At 38.6% G+C, this 17,636-nt stretch overlaps 1 protein-coding gene across 1 annotated transcript in view; it reads right to left on the bottom strand.

Annotated features, from left to right (window-relative positions):
* LOC136864712 (peroxisomal acyl-coenzyme A oxidase 3) overlaps window positions 1-17,636 on the bottom strand; it is a 297,560-nt gene that overhangs the window by 179,820 nt on the left and 100,104 nt on the right. Inside the window, exon 6 of the mRNA XM_067142046.2 lies at window positions 987-1,161. Within this exon, the coding sequence (XP_066998147.2) occupies window positions 987-1,161 (175 nt within the window). The remainder of the gene's footprint in view (window positions 1-986; window positions 1,162-17,636) is intronic.

Below are 17,636 nucleotides of genomic sequence, written 5' to 3'. Positions count from 1 at the left end.
GCGAGTAATCTACTGCACTTTGACCTGTCTATCCGCTCTTACCATCCAAGTCAATCACTGTCATCCCTGTGAACCCATTATACTCTATGGCAGCTGACCCTGACAATGGTGGTTTTGCATTAATCTACGTACTCATGGCACACTCTGTACTCTGTGGTCCAAGTCTGCAAAACTTCGGAAATTAAATAGCTCATACATATGGCATCGACTATCTGGCTGTGATCATACACACCGTGATCTGGTGTGTAACACGTCCTGTACTCACCTGTTACTCACACAGTCAGTTCGAGGACCGACAACATTGCATTCATGACCATGCCAAATTATTACGTTTGCCAGGCCTACCACAGAACCATTTGCCAAAACAGCAGTTATCTTTAATTCAATTTATCATCAGTGTATATAAGAACCAGACAATAAAATATGGCTTTCTGTACGTGAAAACATCTACAGAAGCACATGTTTTGCAATTACTATAGAAGATTTACATAACCTGCAACACCACATAAATCACGAAATCAAAAATTCAATATAACTGGACTGACACCAAAAGGTTCATTAGAACATTTGTATTAACTACTCATAATACTCAGTTATGTGCGTTTAACATCCTTTTAATTACTGTGAATTATAGAGACCCCAGAGGGGCAGACTTTTACCGTAAGGTGTTCTTTAATGTGCAATTAACCTAAAAACACAGGCATCTCATATTTATGCACTCTTAAATGCCAACAAACTGTAGGTCAACCATCACAGTGAAGGTAACACACATATTTACAGAAGGTCATAATTACTAAGCATATACTTATAACTTTTATAATTTCATTGAATTAATTTACCAAAACCAGATCAGTCAGCTGGGACCCGATTTTCACAACAGCCATGAAACAACTTACAATTACTCACTTCCGTATTAAATAACACTGGCACTAAATACTCCTAAGTTTAAATCATTCACAATTAAGCAAAATAATGAATTAAATTACCCATTATCTATTCCATTGAGCCCAGTCTTCTCACCCATGTCCCCAACTATAATTCCAGAGTAAGGCAGTAAGGTCTTTGGATCTCGTATCGGAACAATAAAAACATGTAGCCCATGACAAGTACCATCTGCTGTTATAAGTTGTGCAAACAAAATTGCATGTGTACAAGTTTTTCCTGAAACATATGGAAGGATGTCATTAACTAGGAAACAAAAGGCAGGAAATGAAATCACTTGTAGGAAGATCACATCACAAACAGTAGTTGGAAGAAAACAGAATGAGAATGGAAATGCCTGATGAAAGGAAATTATTGAAGAGTGTACTAACAAAAGCAGAAAATTAAAATGAAGAAAGAATACATTAAAATGAGTATCAAGCAAGAGAAAACACCCCAGTAAAAGAAAGAAACAATTTTCTATGACATTTTAACATGTTCAAGTACATTTATATTTTCCTCTGAAAGACAGAATCATCACTAAACCAACAATGCTGTTATAAAATTCAGATTTTGCAGCAGTACCTAAGAGACATACTTATGATAAGCATTAAAATATCAATAAGAAGAAAATGTCCATGAATGTATAGAGAACAATATATACAGAAACTAACAAGAAGGTCAATGCTGCGTGCACATGCACGTACACACACACACATACACACATTAATGATAGCGAGGAAGAAGATAAGTACCTCACGGAGATGCAGATATAACTATTAAAGAGATTTTCAATGGCAGAGAATGCTTCACATACGAGAATAAAAATAATTTGCAGCCACTTGCACTATCACCCATAGCATGTTTCACAACACAAGAACTGTAACACAACTGGCAATGTTTACAGCATGATATGTATGTTCTGGCTAACATTGGGACAACTGTTTCACTTACCCCATAGCACTCTATATATCTTAAAATGATGAAAGTTGGGATGATCTATCTTAATTATACAGGACTAAGCTTACACACTGACAAAATACTGGCAATACATGTGGAGAGAAATATTTTAATATCTGTAATAGATTTTTCAATCCTTCCCATTATATTCTACACATTTTCAATGGGTTTAAGGTTCTAAGGCCAAGCAGCAATAAGAGCTTCCTTTGAGATGTATGTTGTGTCTTGATCAACCAATTAATATACAATTATGGAGCCATCCTGGTGTTCTGAATATCTGTATTAGGGGCATGGCATTAAAAAAAGATAAATAATATTTTAGTCAGTACTGAGAAAGTTAAAGTCAATACATTTCATAATAATTTATAATTTTATTGCTCATACATATTTTGCCCTCAGGCGCTTCAATTAATTTACTTCTTTTGATCCACAGTATTTTCAATACAAGGTCATGTCATATGCTTGAAGATAAATGATGGTAAGTACATTCATACTGAAACAAAATATGAACATGAAATTATTCTCAATGTACCGAGTTACAAAATCTCGAAAACGTTAAAAGTAATTCAAGTGACAGAAGAACAAAGTATAACCTGTTAAAAATGGAAAATATGACAATGAAAATGACAACCAATATAATGGGAGTAAGAAGAAATCTCTTCAGTGTTTCACTTTCCTGAATGATAAAAAAGAGTTGAAATAAAGAGAATTACAGTACCTAGGTTTACACAATTGAAGTTGTGATCATTTTTTTAATTGAGAAGCAGTACCGAAAAACTGCAACGAAAATAACAGCAATAATACTGAGATTAGAATTGAGAGTATCCGAAATTAGACTACTAAAAGATGAACATACTGTCTTTTGACAAACTAAATCACAGTGATTGCTTTTGCATTGTATCAAACAAATATTATGGATAGAAAAATAAGATATGACACTAAAAATGTTCACTAAAATGAATGGGGGAGAGACTATACAAATGTTACAACAAGTTTCCCATAAGTCATTTTGATACATTTGACAAACCACATTTGCTCAGGATGTTCTAAGCGTCACTATGCACTGAAAACTGGAGATTGTTTCTTTGTGCCAATTCCATAACGCCTTGCTAGCATGGGCTGAAACTTAAGTTTATCTACATCTCAGTTGGCAACACTGACCAGGAATAATTAATACAAACATTCAAAAGCATGAACACACATAGTATGCACTAACATGCACTAACAGTGTCAAAATTCTCTCAGTGTTACTGTGATTTCTCTTCTGATGTATTTGTATTCGTCACAGGTAGGATTTGGAAGGAGGCAACCACGGTCTTCAGAAATATAACATCCCACCACATTCCAGAAGCTACAGCAGGTAAACCATTTCAAGGATGGTTAATAGGGGACTCAAGCTCTCCAGCCTCTCAAACTCAACATACCAATTTGTGTTCTAATGTGATGAGGCACAGTGCTCACTCTATACTACTCCTCTTATATAGGGAGATATAAAAGTGAAGACTGTGGTGTAATCACTACAGCAAAAATATCTGGAGGCACGTAAATATAAGGAGATTGGAAAATAGTACTTACGGTATCAGGAGGTCACAAAGGGACGCGCAAAGTGAAAATTAGGGGCAAATTTCTGTGGTGATATTTATATATCAGTACCAAGAATGTAGCATTTAAATTTGAGATATTCAAGCAGCATTCAAAGTAGGAAAGGAGAGCTGTGCTACCATCCCAGTATTTGCTTTTGGTGTGGAAAGGGCCATATATATATATTGGCAACCTGGTCCTCTAATCGGTGGTATGGAGTTTTCTAACTCAAAGGTTGCATACAAGGAATGAACCTAGACCTCTCTCATGCTATAAACAGACAAGATGGAATGAATAGCTGAAGAAGCGATTGAACATAAAAGCAGATATCCCTTTTAATCAGTGTGCATTAATTTGGGTAGGCAACATCAGATTATTCTGCAACTCCTGTTCTTTCTTAGGGGATTGGTAGCATTATCAAAAAACTAAGTGGTATGGCTATGGAAGTCATTATGCCCAAAATGCAAGTTTCTAAACAGAACACTTGAAGGAGGTTCTACTTTTAGAACCTATCCAAGTTGTGATTTGTTGGAAGTTTGCAGATGAAACATTCATAGTATAGATGGGAAGTACAAAGAAATTTACTTTCATAAATGTCCAATTATGTCCAATGGGTGTTTACATATTTTTTTTTTTTTTTTTTTAAGAAAGCAGATGAATTCCTAAGGTGCTGTGTCTATGACATGTTTACCCACAAGAAAATTGCTACATTCCGTATACACAAAGCCTCACCACTGCACAGCACAAAAGGAAGGAATTCTCACCAGTCTAATCACATGAGCAAAGAAATTATCTTGAATCTGCTTCGGCCACTTGGAAACTACTTCAAAGAGCAATGGTTATACCAAGTTCTTAGAAAACATTTAAGAAAAGGCTAGGCAAACAATTGATAAAGTGTCTGCCACCTGGGCGACAGCACTAAATGCAGATCATTGATGACTGAATTAGACATTTAAGGATGCTGAAATGGACATTAGAAGCTAGTAATTTACTAATACATTAAATTTTCAGGGTAAATTTCTTGGATTTTATATTTTTTAAAGTAGTGAAAGAGACAGTAAAACATTAAAGACATTAAACAGTTACAGAAATAGTAATGATATTAAATCATCACCATCATGATATTTACTAAACTGCCAAATTGTAACAACCAATGCTGGACTACCCAACAGGCAGAATAGGCTGCCATCTATGGGCTCCGAGACAGCCGATCATCATATAGTAAATTATATGGCTGTGCGAACACGGATATGTTTATGAACAAATCTGCGAGTAGTTTATGTATTGCAATGTGATCCAAGTTTCTTTAAGATAACATTTTTCCTGCGAATAGCACTTCCCTTCCATGCAGTTCATGAAGTGTAGATATGAAGGGAAGCATGCAGTTTGACACCTGCTGGCATGGTTGACTCACAAGGAAGTCCCCACCAAATGGTTTAACAGTCCTAATTTTTTGTCCCTGTGTGTAATCCCTTCATTAGTAATTAGTCACCTGTGGTCCAACTCTAGATAAATCTTAAAATATCCTAGTATTGCTAAAGAGACAACCTTCAGTTCATTTAAAACTGTATTACAGTTTGAGCTACACAAGCATGCACACTGCTGTAGTGAATAGTATAAGAGTGTGTACCTTAGTGAAGAAAATACCATGCAAAATAAATATGGAAATATTAATTACTGGAAACAAAAGTCACTGATGCTACGAATAAGTTCTTCTGAAGCACCCAGGTAACTACGCAGCCTGTTTTTCTTTCATATTTGTTTCTTACGATAGATACTAGTGGGTAAATGCAGGAGGCAGTAACTTGCTGGTGCAGTATTTTAACTACTGAACATTTATTTGAGTTATTATTCCTCTCTTATACAAGTGTGAAATGTGTGCTAATGTCTGTGAGTATATGTAAATTTGAGTGATGTAGTTCAATTTTATTGCTTGTACCATATTTCTGCTTACTCATTTGATTTACTGCATTAGCATTCACGAGTGCTGAGTGACTGAAAAGCAATATTTTATCTGTTAAATAAGCAGCAGTGAAAAACATTGTGGCTTTTCTCAGTTCTGTATATTGTACGGCCATATCACATTTTGTTCGCCAAAGAATTGAGGCACGCTATTGACATGCCCTCTAGCTGTCTGAAAGAAGCAACAATGAAGACTTTTTAGTTATGCTAGTGAATAAAGTTTGTAATTTGTTACAGTGGAAGTCATTTCCTTTCAGTTTTGACTTAGGGCCGGTTCTACCACCTACTGGTAAAGTAGCGCGTAATTTGCCCTCCGCGTAAAAGGATGTTTCAATCCGACCACTCCCAGGTAGCGCTATCGGCAGCATAAATCGTCGTTACCCGGCGCGTAATTTCTCGGCCACTTCGAGGGCCCGATAAGACTTTACCTGCCGGGCAAGTTCTGAGAGCTGAACATTATTGGCTGTATTTCTGGTGATATGCAACTCAAATTAGCTTAGTATACTGAAAAAAGCAGTATACTGTAACAGTGATCGATATTGTATTGCAGGATTTTGAACATTAATGCTTCCCTTTAGTTGCAACGGTCACACCACCCTCTCGCATCGGTAGCGCAGGGAACACATTTTATACGTCAAGCTTTCGTAAAGAAACTCTAAAAGGATGTAAAATCAAAATCTATTTGGAAATCATTTCAAATGGGCTTTAATTTTCTACTTTTTCAGTTTTCGGACACGAGATATATATTACTGTATGTATCCTACCTAACCCAAGCGTTTTCGTAGCATAATGGTTAACACGTTCGATTCGTAATACGAAGTGTGCAGGTTCGAGTCTTTATTACGACGAATCTTTTTTATTTCCATTATTAGCGTTGTGTTAATCTGTATGCCTCTTTTCATACGTTCTTATCACAATATTATGTCTACTAGGAAAATTGCTTTATATGTATGCTACCTATAGCAAGTGATGTTATGATTAATAGCACATAGGACTGTCGCCCAGGTAGCAGATTCCCTATTAGTTGTTTACATAGGCTTGTAAATTATTTCGAAGAAACTGGAAACTATTCCATTCCCGAATTCCTCTTCCTATGAATGGATATTTATCCCGATTAGTTCTTTACATTTACAGTACCTTCCAACTTTATCTTCATAAAGTTAAAAATTAAAATGAAATGCTTTATCAATAAATGGAAGCATCTGGAACTAAACGAGGTCACAGAACTAGTTGCAAATAGAGCATCGCGGAGATACTTAATCAATTCACAGAAGCCTGCAGATAGAATGCTCAGAGGCAATAAGTCCGTAAAGAAGATGTGTGTATATACGAATATGGAAGCGCGTAAAAGAGAGTTAAGAACAACGGCAGGGAACGAAAATACACTTTAAAATGTAAATTAGAAATACGATGAAAACCTGCGTACCTTCTATTACGGAGCGAGCGACTTGACCAGTCTACTACGAGAATACCTTCCAAAAACGCTGCCTTGCACGACAGGTTATAACTAGCGTAAGAAAATGTAATCTCGAGATTTTAATCCCAGGTATTGATATTGAAGATCATAGATTAAAATCACGAAAGCTTGACATGAATCGTTGTCCATAACTCTTAAGACTCCCGTTATTAGGCTTTTTGGTGATAATCAGCAGACGCAAGCACAGGGAAATAAAGACAATCGAAATGGGTTTCATGCATCTGATGATAGCACCACACTCGAAAGCGAGAAATCGCTGAAAATCAGTCTAGCCAACCTCATACATCGGTGTCTAGCTCCAGGTAGCTACCTAGCGCTTGCGCGGAGGTGGTTGGACGCAAGCCAAAGTACCAGCCGATTTACACCTCCAGGTAGTTTACCTCCCGGGCAGCTGCCAGCCACTTTACCAGCAGATGGCAGAACCGGCCCTTAGTTGATCTATAACTGTGCGATGGTTCAGTATGTCAAAACTGATGCAGTTTATAAAATTAGAAAATACAGTTCATAAATTTATAAAATACCTGGAAAAGAAAACGTTTTATAGCGGATGATACATGAAAAATAAACTTCCACCAAAACGCAGACAAGCAGGAACTAGAATATGAAGATGACATTGGATTATGGTGAAAAATTACTAGTGAAGTCCCGCAAACTGTAATAGAGATTCTGTCGAATGTCAATTTGATAGCGATTTCTCGGCTTCAGTCAGGCAGTATGAAATAAAAGATACTTTACGCATTTCATGGTCTTTCGAAAACATTTCAGCAGTGAACAGATCAAAAGAGTGTGTCTTATGTATACTCTATCCTTGAGGAATTTTACTGCTTTCCATGCATCCTGTTTGGTAGAGCATAAAAGGTTGCATACAATTTTCAGGTGGATTCTTTCTGACTGGAAGAAAACGCCTTGCAGCAATTGCAGATTCAAAAGGACAGTGCAACACATCACACATGTGCACAAACACTGATTAGCAGACGGTGCACACACGGTCGAATTGACAGCTTTTTGGAAATTCTATTCAGCCAAGAGCAACAATACTGGTTCAAATTTCTGCAAAGAGCAGTATTAGCAATCTCATTCGTCTCACTGCATATATTAGTTTTTCCGTGGTGAGACAGAACATCCTGGTTATCAGCATAATGGCAACTACTTGGGAATAAGTTGGTAACCAGGTTCAAAGGAAACCCTCTTATCTATCTTCTGCTATTTTCACCTTTTCTCACCCCCGTTAACAGGATTTTACAAGAAGAAAAAAAGTATTTACTGTATTTTTAAAGGAAATTCCAAATACCATTTTGCACATCTGTAACATCTTCAACATTTGATGTATAAGAATCCCCATAAAAAGAATTCAAGTAATTCACTTCTCTTCACCCACCCCATGCCCCTAAGTGGATTTTCCGAAAAACAAAAAAATACATGTTCGTTTATTTTTAAAGGAGTTCCTAATATCAATTTTCACATCTGTAATATCTTCATATTTTGAGATACCAGTGTCCTAATAAAATTAATTCAACCCCTCTTTCAGTCCTCTCCCCCCAAAAGTGATTTTTCCGAAAACAAAAAAGTATGTGTTACTTTATTTTTAAAAGAGATTAAATATACCAATTTTTACATCTGTAACATACTACGTTTCTGAGATATTATCGTTTAAAAAATTTACCCCCTTTGTCACTCCCGTTCACCACCCCTTAAGTAGATTATCCAAAAACAAGAAAATATGTTTATTTTTAAAGGAGATTCCTAATACCAATTTTCATGTCTTTATTCAGTTTTTGAGATATAAGTATCCACATAAAAGGTATTTCACCCCTTTCCCACCTTTTTTCACCCCCGTTATCAGGATTTTCTGAGAACAAAAAAATGTGTTTATTTTTAAAGGAAATTCCAAATACCATTTTGCACATCTGTAACATCTTCAGTATTCGATGTGTAAGTATCCCCATAAAAGAATTCAACGAAGTTTACTTGTCTTCAACTACCCCAGCCCCCTAAGTGGACTTTCCAAAAACAAAAAAAATAAGTGTTTCTTTATTTTTAAAGAAAATTCCAAATACCAATTTTCACGTCTTTAAACTATCCAGTTTTCGAGATATACAGTCATTTTAAAAATTCACCCCCCTTAGCGACAGAATATCCAAATATTCTCCCTTAGTGAGCACCTACATTGCAATATGAATGTACCCCCCAAAATTTCCTTTCAGTCAGTCAGTCAGTCAGTCAGTCAGTCAGTCAGTCAGTCAGTCAGTCAGTCAGTCAGTCAGTCAGTCAGTCAGTCAGTCAGTCAGTCAGTCAGTCAGTCAGTCAGTCAGTCAGTCAGTCAGTCAGTCAGTCAGTCAGTCAGTCAGTCAGTCAGTCAGTCAGTCAGTCAGTCAGTCAGTCAGTCAGTCAGTCAGTCAGTCAGTCAGTCAGTCAGTCAGTCAGTCAGTCAGTCAGTCAGTCAGTCAGTCAGTCAGTCAGTCAGTCAGTCAGTCAGTCAGTCAGTCAGTCAGTCAGTCAGTCAGTCAGTCAGTCAGTCAGTCAGTCAGTCAGTCAGTCAGTCAGTCAGTCAGTCAGTCAGTCAGTCAGTCAGTCAGTCAGTCAGTCAGTCAGTCAGTCAGTCAGTCAGTCAGTCAGTCAGTCAGTCAGTCAGTCAGTCAGTCAGTCAGTCAGTCAGTCAGTCAGTCAGTCAGTCAGTCAGTCAGTCAGTCAGTCAGTCAGTCAGTCAGTCAGTCAGTCAGTCAGTCAGTCAGTCAGTCAGTCAGTCAGTCAGTCAGTCAGTCAGTCAGTCAGTCAGTCAGTCAGTCAGTCAGTCAGTCAGTCAGTCAGTCAGTCAGTCAGTCAGTCAGTCAGTCAGTCAGTCAGTCAGTCAGTCAGTCAGTCAGTCAGTCAGTCAGTCAGTCAGTCAGTCAGTCAGTCAGTCAGTCAGTCAGTCAGTCAGTCAGTCAGTCAGTCAGTCAGTCAGTCAGTCAGTCAGTCAGTCAGTCAGTCAGTCAGTCAGTCAGTCAGTCAGTCAGTCAGTCAGTCAGTCAGTCAGTCAGTCAGTCAGTCAGTCAGTCAGTCAGTCAGTCAGTCAGTCAGTCAGTCAGTCAGTCAGTCAGTCAGTCAGTCAGTCAGTCAGTCAGTCAGTCAGTCAGTCAGTCAGTCAGTCAGTCAGTCAGTCAGTCAGTCAGTCAGTCAGTCAGTCAGTCAGTCAGTCAGTCAGTCAGTCAGTCAGTCAGTCAGTCAGTCAGTCAGTCAGTCAGTCAGTCAGTCAGTCAGTCAGTCAGTCAGTCAGTCAGTCAGTCAGTCAGTCAGTCAGTCAGTCAGTCAGTCAGTCAGTCAGTCAGTCAGTCAGTCAGTCAGTCAGTCAGTCAGTCAGTCAGTCAGTCAGTCAGTCAGTCAGTCAGTCAGTCAGTCAGTCAGTCAGTCAGTCAGTCAGTCAGTCAGTCAGTCAGTCAGTCAGTCAGTCAGTCAGTCAGTCAGTCAGTCAGTCAGTCAGTCAGTCAGTCAGTCAGTCAGTCAGTCAGTCAGTCAGTCAGTCAGTCAGTCAGTCAGTCAGTCAGTCAGTCAGTCAGTCAGTCAGTCAGTCAGTCAGTCAGTCAGTCAGTCAGTCAGTCAGTCAGTCAGTCAGTCAGTCAGTCAGTCAGTCAGTCAGTCAGTCAGTCAGTCAGTCAGTCAGTCAGTCAGTCAGTCAGTCAGTCAGTCAGTCAGTCAGTCAGTCAGTCAGTCAGTCAGTCAGTCAGTCAGTCAGTCAGTCAGTCAGTCAGTCAGTCAGTCAGTCAGTCAGTCAGTCAGTCAGTCAGTCAGTCAGTCAGTCAGTCAGTCAGTCAGTCAGTCAGTCAGTCAGTCAGTCAGTCAGTCAGTCAGTCAGTCAGTCAGTCAGTCAGTCAGTCAGTCAGTCAGTCAGTCAGTCAGTCAGTCAGTCAGTCAGTCAGTCAGTCAGTCAGTCAGTCAGTCAGTCAGTCAGTCAGTCAGTCAGTCAGTCAGTCAGTCAGTCAGTCAGTCAGTCAGTCAGTCAGTCAGTCAGTCAGTCAGTCAGTCAGTCAGTCAGTCAGTCAGTCAGTCAGTCAGTCAGTCAGTCAGTCAGTCAGTCAGTCAGTCAGTCAGTCAGTCAGTCAGTCAGTCAGTCAGTCAGTCAGTCAGTCAGTCAGTCAGTCAGTCAGTCAGTCAGTCAGTCAGTCAGTCAGTCAGTCAGTCAGTCAGTCAGTCAGTCAGTCAGTCAGTCAGTCAGTCAGTCAGTCAGTCAGTCAGTCAGTCAGTCAGTCAGTCAGTCAGTCAGTCAGTCAGTCAGTCAGTCAGTCAGTCAGTCAGTCAGTCAGTCAGTCAGTCAGTCAGTCAGTCAGTCAGTCAGTCAGCTCAAATATGTCAGTCTTGTGTCGGTAGATTTACTGGCATGTAAAAGACCTCCTTCAGGACTAAATGCCAGCACCTCGGCTTCTCCGAAAACTGTACAAGTAGTTAGTGGGATGCAAAGCCAATAACATCATAATTATTGTTTGTAGAATTTAAGTCATTTCTTGGGGATTTTGAGCATCTTTAATGATCGCTGAGAACGAGAACAGGCCTTGCTCTCGAAACATGTACGAAACCAATACGCATGAAATAAGTTTATATATATATATATATACTGTGTGTGTGTATATATATATAGATATATAAAATTCGTTGGGGCCATCTAGGACCACGTTAAGTTTTGTTACATTTGGCAGCCTGCTTCGCTTTCTTTTGAGCCCAGAATTCTCTTATACTCTGTGAGTGGGGCAGCTTGGGTTCTTCTGTCCAGGTGATACCTTGTCTTCTTTCCAGTTGCTTGTCTCTGTTTATCCCATTTGTCAGGGTCTTTTTGCGGAAGAGATCTCTATCGAAGGAGTCTTCGGGTTCTATATGCAGCATTTGGAGGTCTTCCTTGGTGTTGATAAACCAGGCTATTGCAGTTTTGGGTTTGGAGTCAAAAGAGTGAAAGATCTGTTTAGTCAGCCCGTTTCCGTCCATTCGTTTGATATGACTGTAATATCGTGCCCGTCTCTTATGGACTGTTTCTGTAATTTTCTCTATTTTACTGTACACTTCTTTGTTGGACTTTTTATATTGGGTTCCATTCTTGTATCATGGGATCCCATGATACTTCTGATGATTTTGCGCTCTTTTTTCTCCAGTTATATATATTTTTATGTAATTGCATTGACAAGTCGAACCTATTACAGCCCTGCATCACAGGTTTTTCGATATGTGTTACTAGTCAATATGGATCAAATAGAACTGAATAGGGTCAAGTTCATTAACAAAGGTAATGCTGACATTCGTTAGACAATGTGCACCACAGGGCCTCCAAGATGGTATAAAGTAGACAAGGAACAGACAATATATTAAACATTTTGTCAATCCTATACATTCATATTACAACTGACTGCTTTGTTTGTGGATAAGCAGCAAACAGTTGGCAAATCTTATTTTCAAATACACAAGGGTAGGTCGGATGAAGTGGCATTTGCCATAGTTTTGCAGCATATAACAACAGCGCTAGCTCACGTCCCAGGTTTAAAGGTGTATACACTGGACTCAGCAAGTAGACTTATATTCCCACTGCCAGCCTACTTCCCTGTGGTGGATACTATTCGATTAATAAAGAACAGATTTGTATGTTGATCCATATGCTGCACTGCCATAGCCTTCTCGGAATAAAATATGAGTCCTAGAAAAACGTAGGGACATTTTGCAATTAGTTCCCCGTTTTGTGCCCCTAAGAAACATCAAAATATAGAGTTTCTTAGTGCACTCTGCTTCTGATGCATATGTGGATCAAAATATAATATGCTATCAAAAAAGAACCTGAGGAATCAGTACACGTAGTAGAACGACATTCCCTATACAAAGTTCAACATGATGATGGAAAGTGCACTTCCAGCATAAGGACAACAAAGGTCTTGTCTGTCGAGAATCGAAAGCCATGTTAGTGTTTCACTCCCCAAATACCTTCTTGTGTCTGTCACTCTGCAACTGCCACATTCAGTGCACTGTAACGTAGAGCAATACAGTCTACATACAACAACAGAATGCCTGCTGAACTTGCAGCAACGACTATACAGTTCATGTCAATTGCAAACAGAGTGACGCACTGTACCGATCCTCGAGGGATGCTTATTTTTCTGAAAAAAGTATTGCAAACATTCTCTCCTTATTTGGACACTGAAGAGGACTAAAAATTTGCAATAAAAACAAGCAAATTTCCACTGATACACAGTTGAAAGGTTGCTAAATGCTACGTGGTGTCATAGCTTTTATTCAAATCAAAGAGAACAGCCACCAAATGCTGTTCTCGGTAAAAAGAGTCCTAGATGAAACTCTCCAGTCATATTAAGTGGTCAGTAGCAAATCAAGCAGCTTGAAAGTCACACTGTTACTCATACAACAGTCCTCTTTTTTTTTTTTTTTTTTTTTTTTTTGCTAGGGGCTTTACGTCGCACCGACACAGATAGGTCTTATGGCGACGAGGTCCTCTTTTCACTGGGCACCAAACAAGTAATCATTCACAATCCTCGCAAAGAATTTTCAAAGACAATTTTTCAGACAGATTGGTTTGAAGCTCCCTCCAAATTTTGGGTCTTTGTCAGACTTTAGGAGAGGAACTACTATTTCCTCTTGTCACTGACATGGAAACTTACCCTTCAAACCAGTGGCGAAGCGTGCTACTATCCGCTGTTACCACTGGTAAGAGTTTAAAAAAATAAAAATAGAATGAAAATCCACAGCCTGTTTCCAGTCATTCGACTGGGTCAGGAATGGAATGAATGAAGCCTCCATCCAACGGCGAGGATAGGAATTGTGCCGGCTGCCGAAGCCTGTTTCACTCCTCTGGGGCAATGATTAATGAATGACAGATGAAGTGATATTGGAGAGTGTTGCTGGAATGAAATATGACAGGGAAAACCGGAGCACCTAGAGAAAAACCTGTCCTGTCTCTGCTTTGCCCAGCACAAATCTCACATGGAGTGACCAGGATTTGAACCACGGAACCCAGTGGTGAGAGGCCGGCACACTGCCGCCTGAGCCACGGAGGCTTATAAAAATAGAATATTCTTTAATATTAATATTTAATATTTTTGTTTCTTCGCCTGGGGCCTATTCCACAAAAGTATGGTCTTGTACATTACAAGTTACTAGTGTGGGTTCTTGTAATGTATGGAGTTGTACATTCCTGTTCCACAAAAGATTGATAATCTCTTGTATATTACTAGTGAATTGTTACAAGTTTTACAAGTGACATCATATCAATAAACATACTACTATGTTGCAGCATGAATCAGCTGTTTATCTTCATATTCCATTTGTTGAATTAGGTTATGCTTGCCTCATTTATCTTAATATCATATTTTAAGTTAAGTTATGTAGCAAAGATTCAAAGAACTCTAATATTTCTGTGAATTTCTCAATGCTACAATGTTATTTTTTAGTTTATTTCTTTGATGATAGGAAATTACTCCGTTATTATCACCCATTCTGTTCTTCCGCGATCCTCGCATATGTTCCACGATAGTCTGACATACCCACCTTGGTCTGTCATTTGGAATCAGATGCCGCTAATAGTGACATTCGGCCACCAAACTTAATTGTTACAAAATTGCACACTCTGCATGAATTGTTAAAATGGTGTCAAGGAAAGGAAGTTATTCATTTTGAAGGAAATAGACAGAAGGAAAGATATTCATTTCGGTCCATTCAGCGAGAGTCTGAAAAAACAAGACAAAATAAAGGGTTGGATGGAAATGTTTGATTTGGAAAAGCTCATGGAGCTTTTGAGGGGAAATGTTGGATTGATGATTGGAATTACTTGGAATTAATGATTCCAGGAATGTCCTTCTTGGAACATGTTTGTGGAGTATTTTCAGGTCAATGAACAATTTGAGGAAATTTTATATCATTTATTGCAGCTACCACAGAATGTATTGACCTACAGACCGAAGATTTTGTCATCCCATGCATATGTGCAATACCATGGTACTGACCACCATTTCCTAGCCAAAGCAGTGTTGTTAGTAGGCCTAACTGTTGTTTAGCAGAGAGAGATTTATTTCTGTTCATAGGATGTTTCAACCTATGCCCAATATCCAACAAAAGTTCTTCCACTTGTATTGTGCTTAACCTAAAACACTCATAGTATTCAAATACAGTGTTAAACTGGAAGTTTATTCTTTCCCTGTACAGACGGTAGTTTTCATTTTCATCACCATCACTGTCACTACTGCTAGACCACATATTTATCAAAATGTATCTGAAATAAGTATATTTAAATAGCACTAGTACATTTATATATTATTGCCCTTTCACTGGTAGAGAATACTTCCCAATTCACTAGTAATTTAGAAGTACTACTACTTTTGTGGAACATACCTATAAAAATTCACTGGTAATTTGTAAGTACAGAGTAGTAAAGTACAACTGTAGAAAATTCTTTTGTGGAACAGAAACTCTGATATTTGTACTGGTTACTAGAGAATTTACTTGTAATGTACAAGACCATACTTTTGTGGAATAGGCCCCTGGACATGTTGCGAGAACTATATTTCATCAGATTGCCACCGTCAAAGTTGAGCGGGAGACTGTTACCACTCCATGCAGTGGTTACGCTTTAAACCTCTTCCAACAGCTAGGCGAGTATTACTGCGCCTGCGCCAAGTGAAGCCCCTCTCCCCTCGCCACTGAGATGTATCATGCAACGTTCTCCGTTCGTGTTACCACAGTGGAAAGTGGAAACAAAAGCCTATAACGTAGGAGCTGAGCTGTTCCGTCCGTTCTGTTCTTTCCGCCACGCTCGACAGCGCATTGTTATAAATATCGTGTTATTGTTTTCTATTATAATACGATGTGACTTCTCCTGTTAAAAGTGTTAATTTATATTAGGTAAGGATAGCCTATAGGACTGCACAATGTATTAAACATTAAAATGAGTGGTGTCTCTTCCACCTCAAAAATAAGCGAGTTGGTGGGCCCAGAATGTTCATGTATAATAGAAAACTTAATGAACACGCCATTTTCGTTAAGAAATTTTGAAGAAAAACTTAATTGAAAAAGGTAGACCCACACCTTCTCTTAAAAATTCAGTCAAGGAATCTAAGAGAACAGTACGATATTTCCATGACTCTGGGTACATAAATCTGAACTGGATATGTGGTTGTGCGAAAATGAATAAACTGAACTGTTGGCCATGTATTCTATTTTCCTCAGAAAATAATGCTTGGAGAAAAGATGGTGTGGACAATTTAGATAGTTTCAGAGTTTTAAAGAGACGCCATGAGGTGTCTCAAGCACACATCAACACTGTTGCCGATATGATTCGGTTCAGAAGGTCCAGAATAGAGTTCTCTTTGAGTACAGCTTACAGAAAGAAAATTGACGAGGATAATGAGCTAGTAAAATATAACAGATATATTGTCAGCACTTTTAATAGATATCGTGTTTTTTCTTTCAAAGCAAGGATTACCTTTCAGGGGTATTGAGAAACTGATAACAGAGGTAATTACAGGGAGTTACTAGCATTAATGGCTAAGAAAGATGACGTACTTCGGCACCACTTAGAAACATATACAGTTTTTTCAGGACTTTCATTTGACATACAAAATGATATTATTGAAGCCATAGCTGCTTCTATGACCAGGAAAATTAAAGACGAGGTTAAGAAAGCAAACTTTATTTCCATTATTTTGGATGAAAGTATGGACGTTTCTAACAGAACACAACTCTCAACTGTATTTAGATATGTTAGTCCCAAAGGAGAAATTCAAAAGATATTTTTGAGATTCACTGAAGTAAGTGGTGACTGTTCTGCTGTTTCTCTCTTTAAACATCTCTTTGGAGTACTACAAGAATTTCAGTGTGGTGAAAAGTTAGTAGTGGAAACATTTGATGGTGCAGCAGTGATGGCAGGACAGCACAGTGGGTTGCAGGAATTAGTCAGGGATAAATATGACCAGATTATATTTGTCCACTGCTATGGTCATAGGATCAACTTGGTATTACAGCAATCTGTTAACCACATCAAGGAATGCAAAGGATTTTTTCAGACCTTGTCCGGGTTAGCGGCCCGCTGTTCCCGACAAAGTAATAAAGAGATGATTACCAACAGTACTGCCTACCTGACGGATATATGCTGGTAGGCTGGTTGAAGTTGTGTCCTCTGTCTATACAGACCTCCTTGAATTCTTCAGAAAAATGAAAGATAACGCAGACGAATGGTACGATGGAAGGAGAATTCAAGCTAAGGGTTACTATGTTACCCTGCAAGACTTTGATTTCTATTTCCTATAAAATTTGCTGAAGTGCTCCCTCAATTTGATCTTCTGTATCATATCCTTCAGAAGCAAATATGTAATACTGCCTTCTGCTGCAAAGAAATCCAGCAGTTTAAAGCATTTTTGCAGACAACCAGAAATAATTTTGAAACTGTGTGTTCAAACTTGCACAACAATGCAGGGAGGCAAGATTACCCTCAAAAGCGCCAGAGGATTGATTTTATAGGAACTAGGAAAACGTCTTACCTCCGATTGTATTTGGAAATAATTGACATCATATCCGTGCAACAATCAGATAGATTTTCTGATATTTAACAAGCTAGAGTTCCTTCGGTTAATTGATATTGACCAGTTTAACGATTTCGCGAAGAAGTTCCTGAACAGTGCCTATCAGTTGTCAGTGAAGACCTATGGACGAAATTTCGACTCCATGAAACTTAAAAGTGAACTGTCTGTCCTCTACACGAAGCTGGATGTTGTGGAAAGTA

The sequence above is a fragment of the Anabrus simplex genome, chromosome 2, assembly GCF_040414725.1.
Source record: "Anabrus simplex isolate iqAnaSimp1 chromosome 2, ASM4041472v1, whole genome shotgun sequence".
Classification (NCBI taxonomy): domain Eukaryota; kingdom Metazoa; phylum Arthropoda; class Insecta; order Orthoptera; family Tettigoniidae; genus Anabrus; species Anabrus simplex.
This window is presented reverse-complemented; position numbering and strand designations above follow the sequence as displayed.